We start from the raw sequence: 20,471 nt of genomic DNA, 5'->3' as shown, positions 1-20,471 counted from the left end.
ATATATATATATATATATATATATATATATATATATATATATATATATATATATATATATATATATATATTAGTGGTGGGCCGTTATCGGCATTAACTTGCTGCGTTAACGGGAGACTCTTATCGGGCGCTAAAAAAAATATCGCCGTTAATCTATTCTCAAAGTTGGGTTGAGAGTTGGGTCTATATTAGGGGAGCTATGATGACTTTCACCTTGATATTTTAGTGCGGATGTATACCTAACCGAATTGCAGTGTAGGGGGCGAGAACGAGTCTTTGAACCTGTGTGTATGCCTACAGGGCTTGGGCGCCGCGTTACTTTCTGGGACGTGGCGGCCATGTTGATGGCTTCGCGAATGTAAACATACAGCAAGTTGAACGAGAAGAAGCAGAGTTGGGAGAAACAAAAAGATGTTAAAATCGCAGAAAGGTTGTGGGATTTATAAGGATAAATAGGGATGCCAGAGACCAGTATGTGGACAAAATCGGCACTATTAACGGTTTGGATCCATATGAAATTCCCAACAAAGTTTGGAGTACCGACGACGACTTGCTGCCGCACTTTTGCATTACAGATATCCTCGGCTACCTTGTTTGTTTTGGGAGCGCACAGTGACTCCAAGTCACTGGAGTCTCATGTGTGGTTCACAAACGGATGGGTTTAGGAGCTGCAGATCATAAAGCCGGCAAACAGTACAGTAATCCGGACAAAGGTAAGCTGCGCTCTACCTAGCTGCCTTAGTAACTGTTAGTGCTAACAACCATTCACACATGGTCTTTTAACTATGTGTTTCAAAAGTGTAGTTAGTAGCTGTCAACCCTCCCATTTTTTCCGGGGTTCTCACATATTTGAGCTCTTTTGCTGCTGTCTTCCCGTTTTAGTATATTTTCCAGTAAAATATCCCGTTAGCCCCTCCATCATACCTGTCAAGTCTCTGTGCTGTTGTCCTGTTGCTACTCCTTGCCCTTCCAACGAACAGATGTTTTCAAAGCATCGTTTTGCTTACTTGAAAGCAACCTTAGCGTGATGTTGGGCTTTTTAAGATAACAGCGTGGTTGTTGTGAGAGCACGATTTCATGCCAATCTGTAAGCAAAGTCATGTCAGACCTAGCTTCACAAATCGCTTAACGCTAGTTAATGCAGCAGTTTTGTAATTCGGATTTCTGCTGTCAGCAGAGGGTTAGCAACAGGAAGATGAATGTTGAAATTACCCATATTTTGGATGAGTAACCCAGGAAATTTCCCTTATTTTCAGTGTTCAATGTTGACTTAAGCTATATAAATGAATATTCAGATGTTATGGTCTCCGTGGTCGCGCCTCCAAGCAGGAAAGCAGTGGAAAGTTAATCCATTCTCATTTTATTTTCCCCATGGCGATTATATGTTGCGCTGTTACACCCCACAATACAGCAACGGTTTACCATGGTTGAAATAGATTTTTAAATAATCAAATTAAGACACACGGATGAGAGGGAGTACATCTAAACACTGCACAGGAGTCCGAGTAGCGGTAAAGGAGGCCATCAACATGGCGGCCACGCCAAGTAATGGTGTCATGACTCCCAAGCCCTGCTGGGTTTGCTTCAGGGATTTTTTTTTTAATAAGCTTCCCAATGGAAACCATTTTGGAAACAGGAAACAACCCCTTGTCTAATGCACCTCCTGGCTTTGGAAACCCATTTTAAAAGACTTACTTTTAGTCATTTTTTTATTTGGGTAGCACACATTCTGAATGCCTTTGGCAGAATTCAAATGAGCCATTTTAATCTAGATTCAAATTCCAAGGTTACAATGAGATTAATCTAGATTTAAAAAATGAATCTATGCCCACCTCTAATATATATATATATATATATATATATATATATATATATATATATATATACACACACACACACACACACACACACACACACACACACACACACACACACACACACACACACACACACACACACACAGATGCCATATCAGAGTTGAAAGCTGCTCACGAGCTGAAATATTATCAGAGAATAATAAGACATATGTACAGTTACTGTAAAGAAAAGTATGGAGCCCTGCACACATGACATGCAGGAAAATAATAGTAGCCTAAATTGGTGCACGATTTACTAATTTGTTTCCTCAATGTACTAAAACGTGCACACGATTACTATTGTGTCCCGTAACCGTAATTTATCAAATCGAGGGAACACAATAGTAAATTGAGGGAATGCAATAGTAATCATGTGCACATTTTAGTACATTGAGGGAACGAATTAGAAAATCATTCACAAAATATATTTATTTTTTCTTGCATGTCATGTCCGGGACCTACTTGAAAATCCTGACTCTCTGGTACATAACGGTCAATCTCTCTGGTCAATCAAAATCCCAGGATGTCTTTCGAAAAGAGTAGAGGTGTGACCATCATGGCCTCCTAACAATCCCCATATTCGCTGATTGGCTTCATCACTCTGTCTCCCCTACACCAGTAAGCCTGTGTGTGGTGGGTGTTCTGGCGCAATATGGCTTCCGTCGCATTATCCATGTGGATGCTGCACACTAGTGGTGGATGAGGAGACACCCCCTGTCTGTGTAAAGTGCTTTGAGTGCCTAGAAAAGCGCTATATAAATTTAATGAATTATTATTATTATAAGTTGGATGGACTATTTTATGGTGCTTTTTATTCAATTTTGTCATGCCACCAAACAGAATGAGGTGCAGTGTATTACATCTGTAGCTGTACTGGAGTGCTCGCTGATCTCAGAATCTCACAAGAGACCATTTTGTCACCGAAGTTGACATTGACAAGAGAGTTCTTGGTTTGTTATGTTGTTAAATTCAATCTTTTATTTCTTTGCCCACCCCTTTACCAATCTTTGTGGTCATGACGGAAAGCATGAATCAAATGCAACGTGACCTTTTCTCATCCATTTATCTGTGTTCCTCTTTCTGAATAAGGTCAAGATACAGGTAACTGTAGTCTTCATGCATCATGCCAGAAGGCCTGTAAAGCAGAGGAAGAGTGTTTCACTTGCTGTCTGTCTTGTTGATATTTTCTTTTGCCTATTGTCTTCATCAAAAATACTAAATTTGAGTTTGATTATTTTAAACTGTTTTCACAGCTGCCATTGCAGCACAAACTCCAGTCATTGCCTGTTTGATAGGAGAAGCACATGTGCTTGTTTCTTAATGGATGTGTTTGTGCATCCTTTTGCAATTTTTCAAGCTAAAAAAAAAAGAATAGTGCACTCAAAAATGAAAATGATAAATTTACTCAAAATATTAATTCACACTCATGTCGTTCTAAACCTTTTATCAGATCTAAATCTTCCGTGGTTCACACAAGTTGAATTTTTGTCCTATGAAAGAAATTATATATGATGACAGAATTTTGGGGCTGAACTATTCCTTTAAACATGCTCTTTATTGAAGAAAATATTAAGAGCTTCTGTTCTGTATGATGCCAAACATTAACTGATGGGTGCACATTTTTTATGTTGCTGGGTCATTCCATGTGTCATTTAGGATATATTAAAACGCTCCTCGGTGCGGTGTAGAAGCATGTGAAGAGACAGAATTGTTTACTTGGCAAGCACACTGACTCTTTCATTGGGAGGCACTGCAGCAGGGAAAGAAATGATGTAATGTCCAAAGGTGGGGGGATTGGTCACCCCCTTCTTCTCTGTCTGGCACGGGCAGAAAAGACAGACAGGAAGGGCACGGTTCTCAACCTGCTGATCGAGAGAGACTGATACTCTGTTAGCGTTAAGTGAAAACTACAGTCACAGCTACCGCTCATGTCAGGAATGGTGTCATACCAGGTTCTGATCATACTTAGCTATTCAATGCATTCCATGAAATTATACTGTGAATGGTTTCAGAGCATTCCCATACTTATATTCCATACTTAAGCTGCTTGATTTTAAAATATCTTCTGTGTTCAGCAGAAAAAATAAAGCCATACTGAATCATGTTTGGATGGATTATCCCATTAATATTTATTTGATATTTGTATTCATACTCCCTTTTCTCATAATCGGAGCATAATTGATCCAATCCCATCTGTCACCAGGATAGATTATCTAAGAGACTCAGTTTCAGGTATTTGTCAGTTTTGACGATGCGTTGCATTTTCCTTATAAAAAAAAGTCGGATTTGTTGTTGTTAAATTTGTTGTTAAATCCATGAATATGAGACACAGAATGAGAATTTTCTCTCATACCACATTAAAATCCTCACTGAGATGATCACCGCAAAAAATGTCAAAAAATGTAAAATAATTTTTGATAAACTTTGCTTTGTCTGTCTGTCCATTTAAATATTTAAACAGTCTTTTGTGGGGAAAGCTGCCACTTAAAACAATCCCACATTGTCTTGATTTATCAGCAAATCTACACAGAGATGTGATATTTATTATTCCTTGCTTGTTAGCAAATAAGTATTCTTTAATAGAAGAAAGCTGTCTTCACATCTTGACAATCTCATAATTTAGATATTACGAAAGCCCATAGCTCAGACAATATTACAATATAATGAAAGAAAAATTCAAAGTGCATCTAATGAGATTGTCATTTTTATTAGTATCTTACCAAGAGAGTGAAATAAGATGACTGACTTTGAGAAAAAGGCTGTTTAATATTGGTTTAGTGATATTTTTATTATGATTGCAATTTTCTGATGCAGTGAGGTCTTTTAAAGTATGTCTAAGAATACAGTGTGATCTTCCCTACGCTCTGTAAACAGCAAATCAGCTGCGATCATCCAATCATGAATAATTTTTTACATTATGTTTTGCTGATAGCAGTCTTTGAAGGATGGAATTCTTTAAAGTCGATATGAAATCCAAATTGACCTTACTTATTTTCATAGAGGAATAGTTTTGGAAGGAATGACAATTTGAGTTTGTTTCTTCTTCAGAACAGATTTAGAGAAATTTAGCACTAGATCACTTGCTCACCAGTGGATCTTTTGCGATAAATGGGTGCCGTAAGAATAAGAGTTCAAACCTCGGATAAATACATAAACACAATAATCCACAAGTGATCCGCACACCTCCAGTCCAAAAATGTCTCGTGAAGTGAACAACTGCATGTTTGTAAGTAACAAAACTGTCATTAAGGCATTTTAACATTCTATTGTCGCTTCCCACCAAAATACCAGTCCATAATAACGCTTCCTCCAGTGGTAAAAAGTTCAACAATTCACCTCTTTTTGCTAGCAAACAGTTCTTGATTTGTGCCTGTTTCTCTTCTGATTCAGACAAGAGGACTTTTGGATTGGAGTAAGCAATATTCTGGATTTTAGCCAGAAGCAACAGTTTGAAGTTATAAACATCTTAATGATAGATTTGTTTCTTACAAACATGCTTTTCGCTTCACAGGACGTCAGTTGATGGACTGGAATCATGTGAGGTAATTGTGGATTATTGAGATGTTTTATCAGCTGGATTTCGTGTTGACTTTGCTGCATACATTAAATTACTAAATGCACCAGGTGGTTGCTGGAAGTGTTTTCTCATGGCATGAGCTGAACCGAATTACAAATGAGAGCGAATAATGGAGGGAGACCCACTCTATCAGCTTAGATTTTTGTTTATAGACATCCTCTCTGAAGATGTTCCTCTCAATCTCTCAGTCAGGAAGACGACAGGCAGATGAGCACTAGATCAGGAAGTTCTTATCTCAAAGCGGTTAGGTGAAGTCTTCAGAGACTCTTCGCTCTTCTATGATGCCATTTTATAAACCACTAGCTCACTTCTGACATATAATGCTGAAGAGCAGTAAGTGAGGGAACATACAGTAATATAACACATGTTCTGGTGTGTATAAAGAACGTATGCTGAATGTGTCGTGTTCATAAACCATTGTGCTGGGGTGAGATAGCAGTTCAGCAGAAGCATATTTATGCCATCTGCCAGTCTTCCTGCTTTAAACATGTAGATCTGATCTGAACATTCAGCCATAAAGCAGCATGTTGTCACGTGTCTATTTTTCACTCTGGCTTCTGCCTTTTTCAGGTTTTTGAAAAATGTGCTCATAATTTTCTGTAAAGTTGCTTTGTAACGATTTGTATTGTAAAAAGCGCTATACAAATAAACTTGAATTGAATTGAATTTGGAGTTTCTCCAAGTTTATACAGTTCTTTTTTTTCTCTCTCTCTCTTTCTCTTTTTGGGTTGTGTAGTGAGTGAGTTTAGTTGAGGGAGGCACAGGGCTAATTTAGACACTGCTTGCTCTGAAAATCACATAATGACATCCTGAAAAGAAAGCGAGATGGCCACACCAGAGCCTGCGGTTAGCTAAGATCTTTTCCAGAAAGCACTGGGCCCACCCTCCTCCCTCTCGCTGTCCTCCCCTGCCTTCACTGCTTTATGCAGGGTCCAAAATTAACACTCGACAAGTGCCAATACCAGTAAGAATTGGATTTAGTAAGTAAATTCAACGACCATTCATTTTAGGAAGGATCTGCAAAGTAATACATTCACTGCAAATAATAATAATAACAACAACAACAATAATAATAATTTTATTTTTGAAGTAAGGTACAGTATATATTGAACATTTTGTATAGTTTATATTTAATTATTTTATGGCAACTTTTCTCTTGATTTATCAGTCTTAGTTGCTTAGTTGAATGTATCTTGTTGTAGGATTTTATTTTCTGTGCCTGCTAGGGTGGTATCACTCTGTCTCATTGGAGTTCTTAGTGTGAACATGCTGTGAAAAACCCCCATGTTCATGCATTATGAGTCAGTGCGTAGAGCGCCTGCATATTATCTGGTGGCAGAGAGAAAAAACGCTGCATTTTCCAATTCATATCCCCGAAAGCACAAACAGAAAGTCAGAGTTCTGACTTCAGAGTTCAGAGTTTGACCCTCCAGAATAGGATACACAGTGTAGATAGATGGATAGATAAAGGTACTTTTAGACCTGCATTTTGTATTATTTTGCCAAATTATTAACTTTTGTTCATGCATTTTCTAGCATTAATATTTTTTTAACCTTAAACTAAAATAGCCAATCAAAAAAAAAAAAAAACATACATTATAATGTTGTGATGACTAAATTAATTTGTAGAATTTAAAATGATTAAATGCAAATTTAAAGGAATAGTACACCCAAAAATGACAATTTATTGAAAATGTACTGACCCTCCAACATGTAGATGAGTTTGTTTCTTCATCGAATCAGTATTGAAGAAATTTAGCATTACATTACTTGTACACCAATGGATCCTCTGCAGTGAATGCACGGGTGCTGACAGAATGAGAGTCCAAACAGCTGATAAAAAGATCACAATAATCCGCATGACTCCAGTACATTAATTAACATTTTGTATGGTGAAAAGATTTGTAAGCAACAAATAATAATACATCCTCCATCCATCCATCCATGCATCCCTAGCCTGATGCCACCATTGCAGTGCTGTTTTATGGGGTTTATGGATTATGGATATACAGTATACACCAGTATATCCATTGTTTCTCATCAAGCTTTTCTAGGAGTTCTATTACTGAAGACACTCTTTATAACTCAATCACTCGCACAAACAGTCCCAAAAGCTAATGGGATTATGGAGTTGTTCATGTTTATCTGGAATCAAAGCTGATGTATAAGTACATTATGCTCCATAATAAAGAATGTTGAAGCACTGTGAATAGAGTAAAGCAGAGGTGACTGTTGTGTCAGAGCCGCTGTCATATGCTGATAAAGAGCTCTTTATTTAGTTCAGGCCTTTGGAGATGTTTTCTTGTGCCTCCATCAGAGACTTGTGTATGCCCACAGATGGCTTTCAGGATGATGAAGTGAAAATCTATGTCAGGCTTTCTTTATGGCCACGGAGTGTGTGAAGGAGATAAACGCTGTTTCAAAACCTTTGACCTGTTTATAGTCTATAAAGGCAACTTTATACTAAGGCAGCGTCTTTAATCATGAGTGACTGATTTTGAATAATGGGTTAAATAACAGATATCGAGTTAACAACATTTACAATTTGGATTAACTATTAGTATGAGTTCATTTTTCTGATCAGTAAAACTTTTTTCAATATTTATAAATGTTTCTTAAGCAGAAAAATAGCATATTAGAATAATTTTTGAGGGATCATGTGACACTGAAAACTGGAACTGAACATTCAAAGCATGATAAGCATTCATATCGATAGCATGCATATGATGAACATATTGGTTGTGTAGGCAAAACAAGAGAATGTTTTGTTTTCTATAGGTGTGCCATTTAACACTAATGTGCGTGCTATAATCTCTGTGGTTTTTCCAGGTGTGTGTCGTACGCAGTTGTACGCTGATTACCTTGGTTGTGATCTCATTAAATTCTGCGTTAGTAACAGTCCCATGTGTTCTTCCTCACACATTTATACAAATATTTTCTTTATCAGTAACAGCCTTAAAGTATTATGTATATATTTTGCAGCTAATGGAAGTGTTTCTGTGATCTGATCTGTTTGCAGGTGTTCAGGTGTCCTGAAGCCACCTCCTAGATACACCACCAATAATCGCTGGAGTACCACCATCTAAACAGGTACAAGCCAATCCCTGCAGCACATCTCTAGCATGGATGCACACAAATAGCATATCATCCAGGCACTTTTTGCGTACTAGTAATTTCAGAAGTATTAGTTCTGTTCTTACATAATGTTTACGATGCACACAGCAATGAACACCTTCAGCCCTTGCACTCCACCTCCACATTTTGGTGAAGTGATTGTGCACTGGCAATAGCAGTGATGAATGGCATAGTGTGGTGAAACCTGCCCCAGTTTGGCCACAAAGGGGATGCTTATGAAGACCCTTATCAATAAAAAAGTAACAAATCTGACATATAGTCCAATTAACATTAGAGAAACATTTCAAATGAAGGTCATAAAACTGCAAGTCCCTATTCTGCAGGGCCCTGTTCTCAAAGTCAGGGTGCACAGGATTTTATCAGTCTACTGGAAGCTGTGTTTACAAGTTCCCAGGTGGCTACAGTGTTACATCTGATTTCAGATTATTCTTTTCTTAAATGTCTTGTTAAAAAATCAAAGTGGGATTGGTAGTTTTCCATGATTCCCAGACTGCTTTATCTTGTCCGATGTCTAATTCACACTGCGCTAACCAAACTACATTTTTATTTTTGTTGGATATTTTGCCTGGTCTCTCATTTTTTATTTTTCACTAAATGCTTCATATATACATCCAAAAACCTTGCAACCCTGAAATTTTATACAGCTTGTTGTATTTACAGTAGCATATAGTGGTGGAGAGAATGTTTTCAGTCTCCAGTACACAGGAGCTGTGAGTGGGTGTAGAGGGAGTCAGAGCGCCCTTCAAGCTGCTGATGAGCGTGACGCACACCTGTGAAATACCAAAACAAAAGCCAGTTATTAAGCAGTGCTTTGCTTTTCTCTCTGCTTCTGTTTTCATGTGAAGCTGCAGCAGAAGGGCTTTCATTAGCCTTCCTCTCCCTGCTTTTGAATGCACATCGGGCCCATCGAGAGACGGAAAAAGGCAAAGGCTCTTCCGATCGGTCTAATGAATGTTAACATGTTTGTGTTGATGGGTAGGACGTCGCTTGGCAGGTCAAAGTTCACATGTGTGGACGCCCACCTTAGAGACATGTGAAAGAGATGAGGTTCCTGTCGTTTCTGTCCCCCCTCGGTTGAATAAAATACGTGCAGCTGTTGATTTTTGCAGATGTTTGCAAATGAGTGTTTACATGTTGATGAACATGTGTGCTTGTTTACAGAATGCATGTGACTAATCTTTGCCGGAAAAAAAAAAAAGGTTTAATAAAAAGCTAATCTTGTAATATTTTGGATTAAGCCACCATTTTTATTTTTATGAGTCAGCCAAGGGTCACACATTAGAGGATACTCCAGCAAATGTATCATGCTCTGTGAATGAAGATTTTAAACTAATTTGGCATCTATACACATCATAATTTAATAAGTTTTTCTTCTTTTCTGCGTTTTCGCTAGCGTATAACCCTCGCTGCCGCACTAGCATCCATATCAAGTGCAGAGCAGTTCATCGTGTCACGACCACACTTATGCAAGCTTGTTTTTAACAGGTTTCACAGCAGATGTGTATTCTAGCATGCAGGCTTTAATTGCACATGTACAATGCTATAGCAGTATCATTCGCTTCGCAGATTTGAATCACTGTGAATTTTTTAACTACTCAAACTCCTGCAGCAAACAATAATAGTTTTACATTTTAAAATAAGAGGAAAGCCAGAGGGAAAACAAAATAATAAGGTGTAGATAGACACTTGTCATTCTCCTGTGGTGAGTCTAGATGAGTGATGTTACTGTTGCTAGTCCAAAAATCCAGAAGAAATGTGCAGAATTTCTAATGGAATTGTCTTAAGGCATCCTAAGAATCATAAAGGATCCTCAAATCACCTGCTATGTATCTGAAATTCTGAATCAGATATACTGAAATCAGACTTTTAGATTATTCAAAAGGATATATGGTTCTTTGGTTATCCCATTAGGATCTTCAATGTGGACATGAAATGGCATTTAGAACTCATTTTTTATTCCATAAAATGGGATTCAGCTCTCATTTCCACTGGCATTAAGAACTCATTTTTACTTCAGAACTCATTTTGTATGTAATTGTATCTATAAGGAGTTGACTGGATTGTGAAAAGTGGGTCTCCTTTCTAAAATTTAGCTAGACCTCAATGTGAATTGGCAGTGAATTGTTGAGATCTACCCCTTTTCCTGAAACAGCACGTGATACAAACACTTTTGAAAAGTTTTGTGTGGGACATTGCATCTAAACTTTTATTTGAGATTGTCTTGATATGTCTCAATGGACTTTGTCGTCTCTTTTTCAATTTGACTTTTTGATATTGTTGATGCAACTTACGATAATAACATTCATTATCCAGCCATTGTGTGTTACTTAAAGGCAAGATTTTAAAATATGTGCATTATCTGCATAAGCACTCTAAAATGATACCAAAAATGCTAATTGGCTATAAAAAAAGGTTTCAGAGATGGAGTTTGTATAGAATATAAAAATATAAAACATAAAGTGAGTTGTGTGATAAATCAGACCAAAAATGGACAACTTTCAATAGATATACTGTAGTAAGAGCAATGATGCAGACTAAATGCCTGAATCTTTCAAAAACCTTGGTCCTTAAAGACACTGTGGGTCAGCCCTCTCCACATAGTGTAGAAACACAATAAATGTTTGACAGGAGACTGAATGCCCAGTTTGGTAGATTTCTGTCAGTCGTGAGTGAATAATTCAAGAGGAAACGGTACTTCAGCTGTGTTTCAGTGGAATCACTCTATGTTGCCCATTCCTCTTTGGATTACAGACAGCCTCTTTTTTCAAATAAAACGCACAGGTTTATGTTAACCTCTTCCTGTAGCTAATAAAAAGACCTGTAAAAAAACCTGTATCGGTGTACTCATTTTGCAATACTGTGCAGTAACACCTGAGGACTGCTCTCAGTCCACATCTAACGTAGTCCAGTTGCTATTCCTCTGCATGTGTGAGCCGAGAGCTCTGCAATGTATGGAGCTCTGCAATGTTATTCCTCTGTATGGAGAGAGGAAGAGTGAGGGAAGGAATCAAGGATAATACCTATTTAACCTGCAGTTAGCAGCAACTGCCAGCATACTCTTTATGTTCGACACACTTTCAGTGTGTAGAAGATCTTCAGTACTAGACTTGGCAAGCTGAGTCTTTTTAACCACTTGACTTGGAATTTGGCACAAACCCATGCATTGGTAGTGATGCATGCAATCTGACTGACAAAAAAAAAATCTGACTATTAGGGTTTGACAGTACTGCACTGGAACACTACCCAGCAACAGTATACCTTTATACCTTATCTGCTTCTAAAGGATGCATATTAGTACCTTGAAGGGATAGTTCACTCAGAAATGAAAATTCTGTCGTCATTTGTTCACCATCACGTCATTCCAAACCTGTATGGCATTCTTTCTTCTGCATATAATAAAGGTCAACATGTCTATTATTGTTTTTAACCTCATTTACTTTAATTACATAGCCATACAGGTTTAAAATGACATGAATGTTTATTTTTGGGCGAACAGTTCATTTTGGGGTACATATTAGTACCATTTAAGGGTACTGTCCTATCCCAGTGACAAAATGGCCTTTTACACTGCAGGAACCTTTCCATAGTACCAGAACTAATTGTGGAACTACCCACTTTTGGGCATTTTTGCACTGCAGGAACTAGATGTTTTTAGTACTTTAATGCTTTAACTTTTTGGAGAACTAAATTAGCTCCTACTCCAGAGCAGGGTCTAACCAGCACAAGTTGTACTTACCATGACATAAGTAGACATTGATTGGCCAGACACGTTCGAAAACACCCTTACCCGCCCTTTTATAATTTAAAATGCAGTGTCACGTCATAGTACACATGGTAGGTACGAATGCAACCCTTTTAAATGGTACTGGGAAATTGGTTCGCACAAAATCGTACCAATACTTTAGTACTGTTCATTTAGTTCTGGAACTAAGGCGGTGCGAAAGGCCCTAAATATTGTACCCCTAAAGGTACCTTTTTTCCTCCTGCATTTATAAAGTTTGTTGTTCTCAATTTGTCCATTTCGATCACTTTCAAACATCTTGTCAGCTGCAAAACAGCCCTTACTCTTAAAGGTTCCAAAAGGGGAGTTCTGCTGTGATAGAAGATCAATTTTGAGTTTCCCAACAAACTTTTCAATTAGTAGTTCTTAATAAAGAACAGTTTTTTTGTGTGTTGGAATGCACTATACAACTTTGAAATCAAAAATATTTGAAAACACTAGGCCTCATACACTTGCCTATTTTGTAAATGGTTACAGAGAAAAAACTGGGCATCTCACACCAAACGAATGAGGATCACAGATTAACAGACTTTTCGAATCATGCTACAAACAACTTCTAGCAACAAAACGTGACTCATTGGTACGAGACTCCTGACAAATGAAAGTGACATGTGTTCTAAAATCTGCTAAAAATATCAAACCTCTTTGACTTAATAGAATCAAAGTCTGAAGCTAAAAAAAATAAAATGTAGAAATTGGTGAATTCAACTTATAAGCATTTCCATATGGATTTCATGCATTTCCATATGAATTCTACTGCATATTTTTTGCTTGCATATTTGTCATGCACGTTCGAAACGTTGTACAAAAGGGTTTAAACAAGGGTTTGAGTCAGGATTTCTACTGTTGTGTGGGTTCGGATTTAATGTTCATCCAGATGCAACTGCCTTTTTCATTTATTCAAATATTGTTTACTGTCAATACGTGCCACATTCCAAGGATTAATCCTAGCTGCCGTGGTGCACCTATTCAAATTTGGGATCTATCACAAGTTATTCTGAACTTTTGGAATAGAAAAGTTAAAGTCTTTGAATGTCAATGAAACTGCTCATTTTCTTCTGGGGTAATTTAATGCCATGCTCAGGAGGGAGTTCTGACAGCATGAACAAAATCCCTACCAAAACTGTTTGGGGCTTTGACTTCACAGCTTTACAGACACCCCTAAAGGTTGCAGGGTTTGGATAGGGTGCACACATCTCACTGTCTGCTGAGGGACGTGTGAGTGCCAGGGGCAGAGATGTCTGCCAACTGGCTCTGGTTCACCCAGGGAGAGGTTGAGATTTTTTTTTTTCCTGCATCCCTTTCTGGGAAAAAAGAAGGTCAGAGCTGTCACTTCCATCTGGGTTGAAAGAAATGGCTCGTCCGACTGCCATCCTCTCTCAGCCAATTAGAGCGTGATCCTAAGCACCACACTTCATCCACCAATCGCAGCTGGACTGCATGGGGTTCAATTTTGGCATGGCACTAGCTACAGGCGGATTATCAGCTACAAGTTTGGTTTCTCTTTATGCAATGTGACAGCTGCATCAGCAGGTGATATGAATCATCTAGGTTCAGATGCATTACATTTATTAACTGTTTATGTGTCTTTTTGCTCAGTTTTTCAAATTTGCTCAAGAGTCAAATGACAAATTTAATCTGGTAGGTACTTGGTAGTTTATTATTACAGTTAGATTTAGGCAATAAATTAACTACACCACGGTCGTGGGCTCACAACATCACAATCACAAAGCTCCCAACAACTCTTTTAATCTTTATTTAACTTTGCAGGTAGAATGTTTTACAAGAGTGTGATTAAAAAACACAGAGAGGATTTAAAAGCAGACTAGTGAGTAGATGAGTTTTCATGAGAGTTTTGATGTGGCCAACATCCTCTGTAGTCCCATTTAGCCACTTTTTAGCAAATTTATTTTTCAAGAGAAGTAAAATCTTCCACAAGGGAGTATTACTGATATTCTGTTTCATGGAATAAAATGCAAAAACTACTTTGCATTTATAATTACCACAGACCTTTTTGAAGCATTTAACTAGAAATAAATTCAAAAAACTGATTGACTTCAGAATGATGGAACAGGAAGTGATAAAATCCTAACTTGTTTCTTGGTTTTGGCCTACAAAATAGGCCATCCCTGCAGTACTCTATGCAAACGTGAATTCTAGAGCAATAAGACAGTGCCTTTAGCAATAAGACAATTGGCTCTTGGGCTAAAATGTGGGACAACTCTTTTATTCTTCTCTGCATTTTTTCTCTGCTCTTGTTACCTAATCAAAATGTATAATATATAATATATAAATGGCTCTGTGACAAATTGCTTATGCTCCTAAATTGGAATTTGAATAAAAGCATTTGCTAAATGCATATATGTAAATGTGTGTTGAAAGTTTTCTCCCATCCATTTTTCTACAAGTGGTCTGTTTGTTCCTCTTTACACAGTCTTTGGCTTCATTAAGTCATCACAGTTGTTTTGGGAGAAGTACTCTGGACCTGGCTTCTGCATCTTTGCTAGTAGGTCGGATTTGTTGGCTGGCCTTACGCTTAGTACTTCCACGGTGCCAGAGAACAGTGATCAGTGTTCAGAAGCCTGGTGCTCAGGACTGGTACCATGCCCAGTGTAGCACACCTGCTGTCGCTGCAGTATGTGTTCAGACCCCCTCAAGCTTATTTAGTGTAACTGCCATTTCTGTCCACCTGAGGGTGCTGTTTTTCAGATTAATATTTTACTGATGCTGAGACTGTAATGGTGCTCAATTTATGCCTTGTTGCAGTGAGATTGACATAATTGTGTATTTATGAGTACGCCTGTTTTTCTAAAGGCCTGATGCTGGTCTAAAAGTGACTTTGATCATGTACAGACTGTGCAGTGAGAGAGAAAGTGAAAGAGTGATATTGAGCCATGACTTGTTTACTGTGGGCAGTGCTATCTGAATCTGACATTGCCAAATAAAAAGAGTCCTCGTCAGTCCCCAATAAATAACTCAAGTCATGAGTCAGAGGTCTTCAGCTGCTGTGAATGTCTATGTGTTTCTTTGTCACTCTGAAGAGATGTTCACAGGTAGGCCTACAGTGATTTGCAGCAATAAAGTGATGAAGTCATTAATCTATCTATGACCTCTCTGTGAGATTTTGGTAATGCTTTACAGCAAGGTTCAGTTTGTTGTCATAAATTTAAAAAGTATTTTTTTTTATTGCATTTATTAATCATGGTTATTGTTAATTTATACTAGTGCATTTCTAACATTATATGTTGAATAAATAACCTAATGCATTTATTTAATTTGTGCATATGCAAAACGTTGTCTCCATAATGCTAGCATGTTGTGATTGATATTCAGCATGTTACTGTGTGGTTGCTAATCAACAGGAACATCTATACATGTGTGTTTTTAATCATGCAGGAGTTTCTTTCCATATTTTTCTGTGACCGTTTTCAAACTTTGTAAAACAGTTTTCAACTCCACATATCTGAAACAGTGCCAGTGGGAGTGCTGCATTAGATTGAATTTTTAGTGCTAGGTTTAATGCTTTCCCACAATTCCCTAGTTAATCAAATCGAACTCAGTTGGGTTCTGTCATGACTGTGAGACATGAAGCTATCAGACTGTAATCTCAGTGGTCTTCAGCAGACGAGGTTTGCTGTTACATGATTAGAAATTCAGCATATATGACTGTGATGATATTGCTGAGTCACTCGTGCGAGTCTTCATTGCCCTTGGCCATGGCAGTTGGAAGTTTAAATTAAGCTAAATTTCGTACATCTGAAAATTTATGTCACATCTGCAAAATGATTGTACATTTGTGTCTTAAAATTGCTGTAAATACAATTACTGTAGGTAGAAGTCCCATTCTAAACAAATATCTCTGATATCAAAACCAGGCATTAGAATCAGAATTAGGAAAATCATTTTATGAATATTTTGATTTCATCCTTTATTTTATGTATATATTTTGTAGCTTTTATTTTTATTTTTATTTATTATATTTCATTTTACATTTGATTTACTTTAGGCATATTCTTGTCACTTAATATGGCTTGGGTCCCTTCTTCAATGAAAGTCTATGGGTTCTTTTGCCCATTTTGTGGTCTGCTTAGTAATAGCACATGCCTCCTCATAAAACCAAATGATTTTATGTCTGCTGGACATGCTGAAATGCAATAGTTAGGGTTTGGCGATTTGTCCGAATCCCTATGTAACCCTACATATGAGCAACGTGATGCTTGCCTTAGCAACACCACTAAATTAAAGGAACATAATACATAATTTTGGATTTCTTATCTGTTTCCTTCCACCAGGAATCAAAGAGGTTTGATGAGGAGTTACTCCAGGCAATCAGGCAGAAACTTTTCCTATAATCAACCAGTGGAAATAATCCCAAAAGCCTTGAGGAAGACCTCCAGTAACACTGAGTAAGGGATTGAGATTGAAAGGGAGCGAGAGGGAAGGAAGGCGTCCTCCCTCAAGGAGTTACTGTCAGTCAGAGAGAAGGAATGAGTCGTGTATGATCAAAGCCTCCATTAGCAGCACAGACAGACTCCCCTCCACCAGCACACACTGAACACTTGTGCTACCCAACAACCCCACAGAGCTATTAAAATATCATAAACCTTTCTGGGGACAAAAAGTCATCTAAAAATCCACTTCAGGGTGAAACGGAGAGCAAGAGAGAATGGACAAGAGATAGAGGGCAGAGTTTGGACACGAGCAGACACAACAAATTAAGATTTACAAGCTACTGCTGCACTTTAAAACTCCAGATTTAATTTCTGGCACACTGGAGCGGCCTGCCCTGCCCTCTCTTTCTCATTTTTTCTTTCTTATTTATGAAGGGAAAATGCCCTTGTTGTGGCATACATTGTATCTTCATTTCCCATGTACCTTACATAGCCAACAGGAGATGGTGACATTTGCTATTACCCACCAAATTCAGTGGAAACACATGCTCTGTCAAGTGTATCATCAAAACACAGGCTGCTCTTCAATCCTTCACCCTTATTTTTCATATATGTTGTGACAGGTGAGGAAGATGTGAAGAAATCTGCTTTCAGAGTGTGATTTTTCAAGTTAGTACAAATTATATCTGACACCTACCAATGTTGTCCTGTTTGCAGCTTAACAACTGCCCATGTAGAAAGGAAGAGACTGATGTGTCAACCAAAAAATTTTGTTTTTAAAGTTGAAATTGATTTTATCACTTTAATTTACTGGCATGGAGAAATTCAAATAATGGCATAGCAGTCCTGGTTATAAGGAAAATGATTAATAGCATCTCTTTATTTTCCCATTTTTCTAAAAATTTAAATTTTAAATAACAATTTTAAAACAATTTAATGCATATAAATAAAAATAATGGTAACACTTTAGAATAAGGTTCCATTAGTTAATGTTAGTTAACTACTTTCGTTAACATGAACTAAGCAAGAACAATCCTTCTACAGCATTTATAAGTCTTAGTTCATGTTAATTTCAACATTTACTAATGCATTATTTAAATCAAAAGTTGTGCTTGTTAACATTAGTTAATGCACTGTGAATTACCATGAACTAACAATGAATAACTGTATTTTCATTAACTAACATTAACGAAGATGAATAAATACAGTAATAAATGTATTATTCATTGTTTGTTCATGTTAATTAATACATTAACTAACATTAACTAATGGAACCTTATTCTAAAGTGTTACCAAAATAATTAATACAATGAATATACTGTATACTATATTTATGTTAATGTTACACATTTTGGGTTTTGTAAGTTTTATTTCTTCTTATTTATTATAAGACGGTCAGCTGGAGTGCTCTGGGAATCCACCAGAGGGCACTCCTTTTTTTACATCATTATCATTGATATGATACACCATTATGCTTCTGCATTCGGATCCCAACCTTCAGCTCCCTTGCAGTCTCATGACAGGAGATTTCACCACTTTATGGATCCACCAGTTAAGTTAATACATCTCCACCAAGGAAACTGCTCGATTGAGAGCTATGTTCCCCACATAGCTCTCAAACTTTCTTGAACTGGCACATCTAAAACCTTATGATGCTATGTCTTATGATATTTTTCTGAGGGTGGCTTTCTAAGCGGATTTGTTCCCTCATGCCATTTGCTGAGTCTGGTTGGTCATTAGAGCAGTATATAGATTTGGTTTTACCACTGAGCGGATCGCAGAAGAGCAATGCAGCGAGACTCGAGCCAGAGCTTTCCCTATCCAATCTTTTTTTTCTTCGTTCTAAAAACAAAATCCGTAAACACGAAGTCGTCTCAAGGCTTTTAGCCTGATAGCCAGGATTGCTCTGTTTCCTGAGCTTCTTACTATGCCAATGTTTGGACTGATTTTGTGTATGACCTCATGCCTCATGTCTGACTACAATTGTGGATTACTCCTTTTACACCATTAAACGTCTGCATTTGGATACTAACCTTTGCCTCCCTTGCAGTTTTGTGACAATCTTAATATATTATAAAATATAATTAATTCCTGTGACAAAGCTAAATTTTTTGGCAGCCATTGCTTAAGTCTGCAGCGTCACAGAACTCATTCTAATATGCCGTTTTGGTGCTTAAGAAACACTTGTTATTAATAACGTAAAAAAAAGAAATGCTAAATATAATAAATAATTCAAACCTTTTAGAACATTACAAAATATACTGTCAATTTTTTATCAATTAAATGCTTTCCTTGAATAAAATATTAATCTAAAAAAAATACTTACTATACAGCATATGAGATTCTAAATAATAAAATCTCTCAATTTAACACACAATTTACTATAATATTGTCAGTCTTTATTGTTAATATATTATGTACACTGCATTCTGATATATGCAGTGTATACTATGCAATATTTAGTTAGTAGTAATCTTATATTTCCGAATATACCTTCATTCATTGAATGGTAATCTTCCTAAAAGCTGTTCAGTCAGTGTATTAACATTAAGCATTTTTCTGTCTTTCAGGAGTAAGGAGTGACCCCCTCTCCTCTGGTTCAGATGGCAGATGGTCGGCAGCCTGAGGACAGTGGCCCCCAGTGGTCATCTCCAGGAGCTCAGGGCTCATCCTCCCCAGGTGGGCATGGAGAGAACGGCTTCTCCTCTACCTACAGGACTTGCCAGCCTGGCGATGCCCATGCTGGTTCTGCCGGCTCCTACGCCAAAGAGAATGGCTTCAATGGAGACCTCACCTCTGGACACGCTGTGACTGCTGGTGAGAACCAGTGCATTTCACATGAGCTTGTGTACACAGGCATCTCTGGGACTTGTATGACTGATGCCATCAATTAGTGCTGGATGATTAGCTTCTGAATTTCCGATTTTGTACACTGCATATGAAGTGAAAGATGTTAAGGATTTCCTTTCCAAGTTGTCATATGATAGAAGTCAAATAGTCTTGTCTAGGCGGACGTGTGACTTGCGGCGTAGCGTCTGGTCCATATTGCTTTTGTCTGGCCAAAAACTGCCCAGTAAGACAGGAAGAGGCTGTAAGACTGTGAATGTATGCATATATCTGTGTGTATGTGGCCTGTTTTTATTTGCTGTTTTAGGGTTTCAGTGTTACTTATAAATTAAACTACAATAATAGACTTGCATGGAGAAAAAATATAATGGAATGTGACTCTCTTTGAGTGGATCAGATTGAAACTGGTGATTTCAGCCAGCAGTTGACATTTTTTGTGCAATATGCACAGGTCAGACAGTCTGTGTGTCCACTGGGTGAGTCGTCTGAGGTTGAAAGTAGAGGTCAAAAGGTTTTTTGCATGAGTGAGAGCGTAATAAAGTTACAAACTCATAAAGTTTCTATTGCTGGAGGCTCTACATGATTTGAAATGTTACAATAGATATAATAATTATAACATATACTGTAGTTCAGAGCAGCCAGACTACATATTGTCTGCAGATGGTTTATCTTAATATTTCATAAAGCATAACACAAGCTCCCTGGATTCCATTGTGCATGACAGCTATTAATGTAAAATAATGACATAATGACAGGAATGACATAATTAGCCAAGAGTGAAAAATTATCTCTGGTTTTTCCCATTGTAATGATAGACTAGGGTTAATAACAGTGTGTTGCCATTTTAGGTCATGATGTGTCATACACTTGAACTTATATCTCCAA

The 20,471-nt window shown here is 37.5% G+C and overlaps 1 protein-coding gene across 11 annotated transcripts in view; it reads left to right on the top strand.

Moving 5' to 3' along the window:
• LOC113053035 (microtubule-associated protein 2) overlaps window positions 1–20,471 on the top strand; it is an 86,687-nt gene that overhangs the window by 33,494 nt on the left and 32,722 nt on the right. For all 11 annotated transcript variants that reach the window (XM_026217644.1, XM_026217642.1, XM_026217641.1 and 8 more), the window contains exons 3-4: window positions 8,452–8,522; window positions 19,310–19,556. In XM_026217644.1, coding sequence (XP_026073429.1) covers window positions 19,343–19,556 — 214 coding nt within the window. In that variant the 5' untranslated portion in view covers window positions 8,452–8,522; window positions 19,310–19,342. The remainder of the gene's footprint in view (window positions 1–8,451; window positions 8,523–19,309; window positions 19,557–20,471) is intronic.

Source organism: Carassius auratus, chromosome 34 (genome assembly GCF_003368295.1).
Source record: "Carassius auratus strain Wakin chromosome 34, ASM336829v1, whole genome shotgun sequence".
Classification (NCBI taxonomy): Eukaryota; Metazoa; Chordata; class Actinopteri; order Cypriniformes; family Cyprinidae; genus Carassius; species Carassius auratus.
This window is presented reverse-complemented; position numbering and strand designations above follow the sequence as displayed.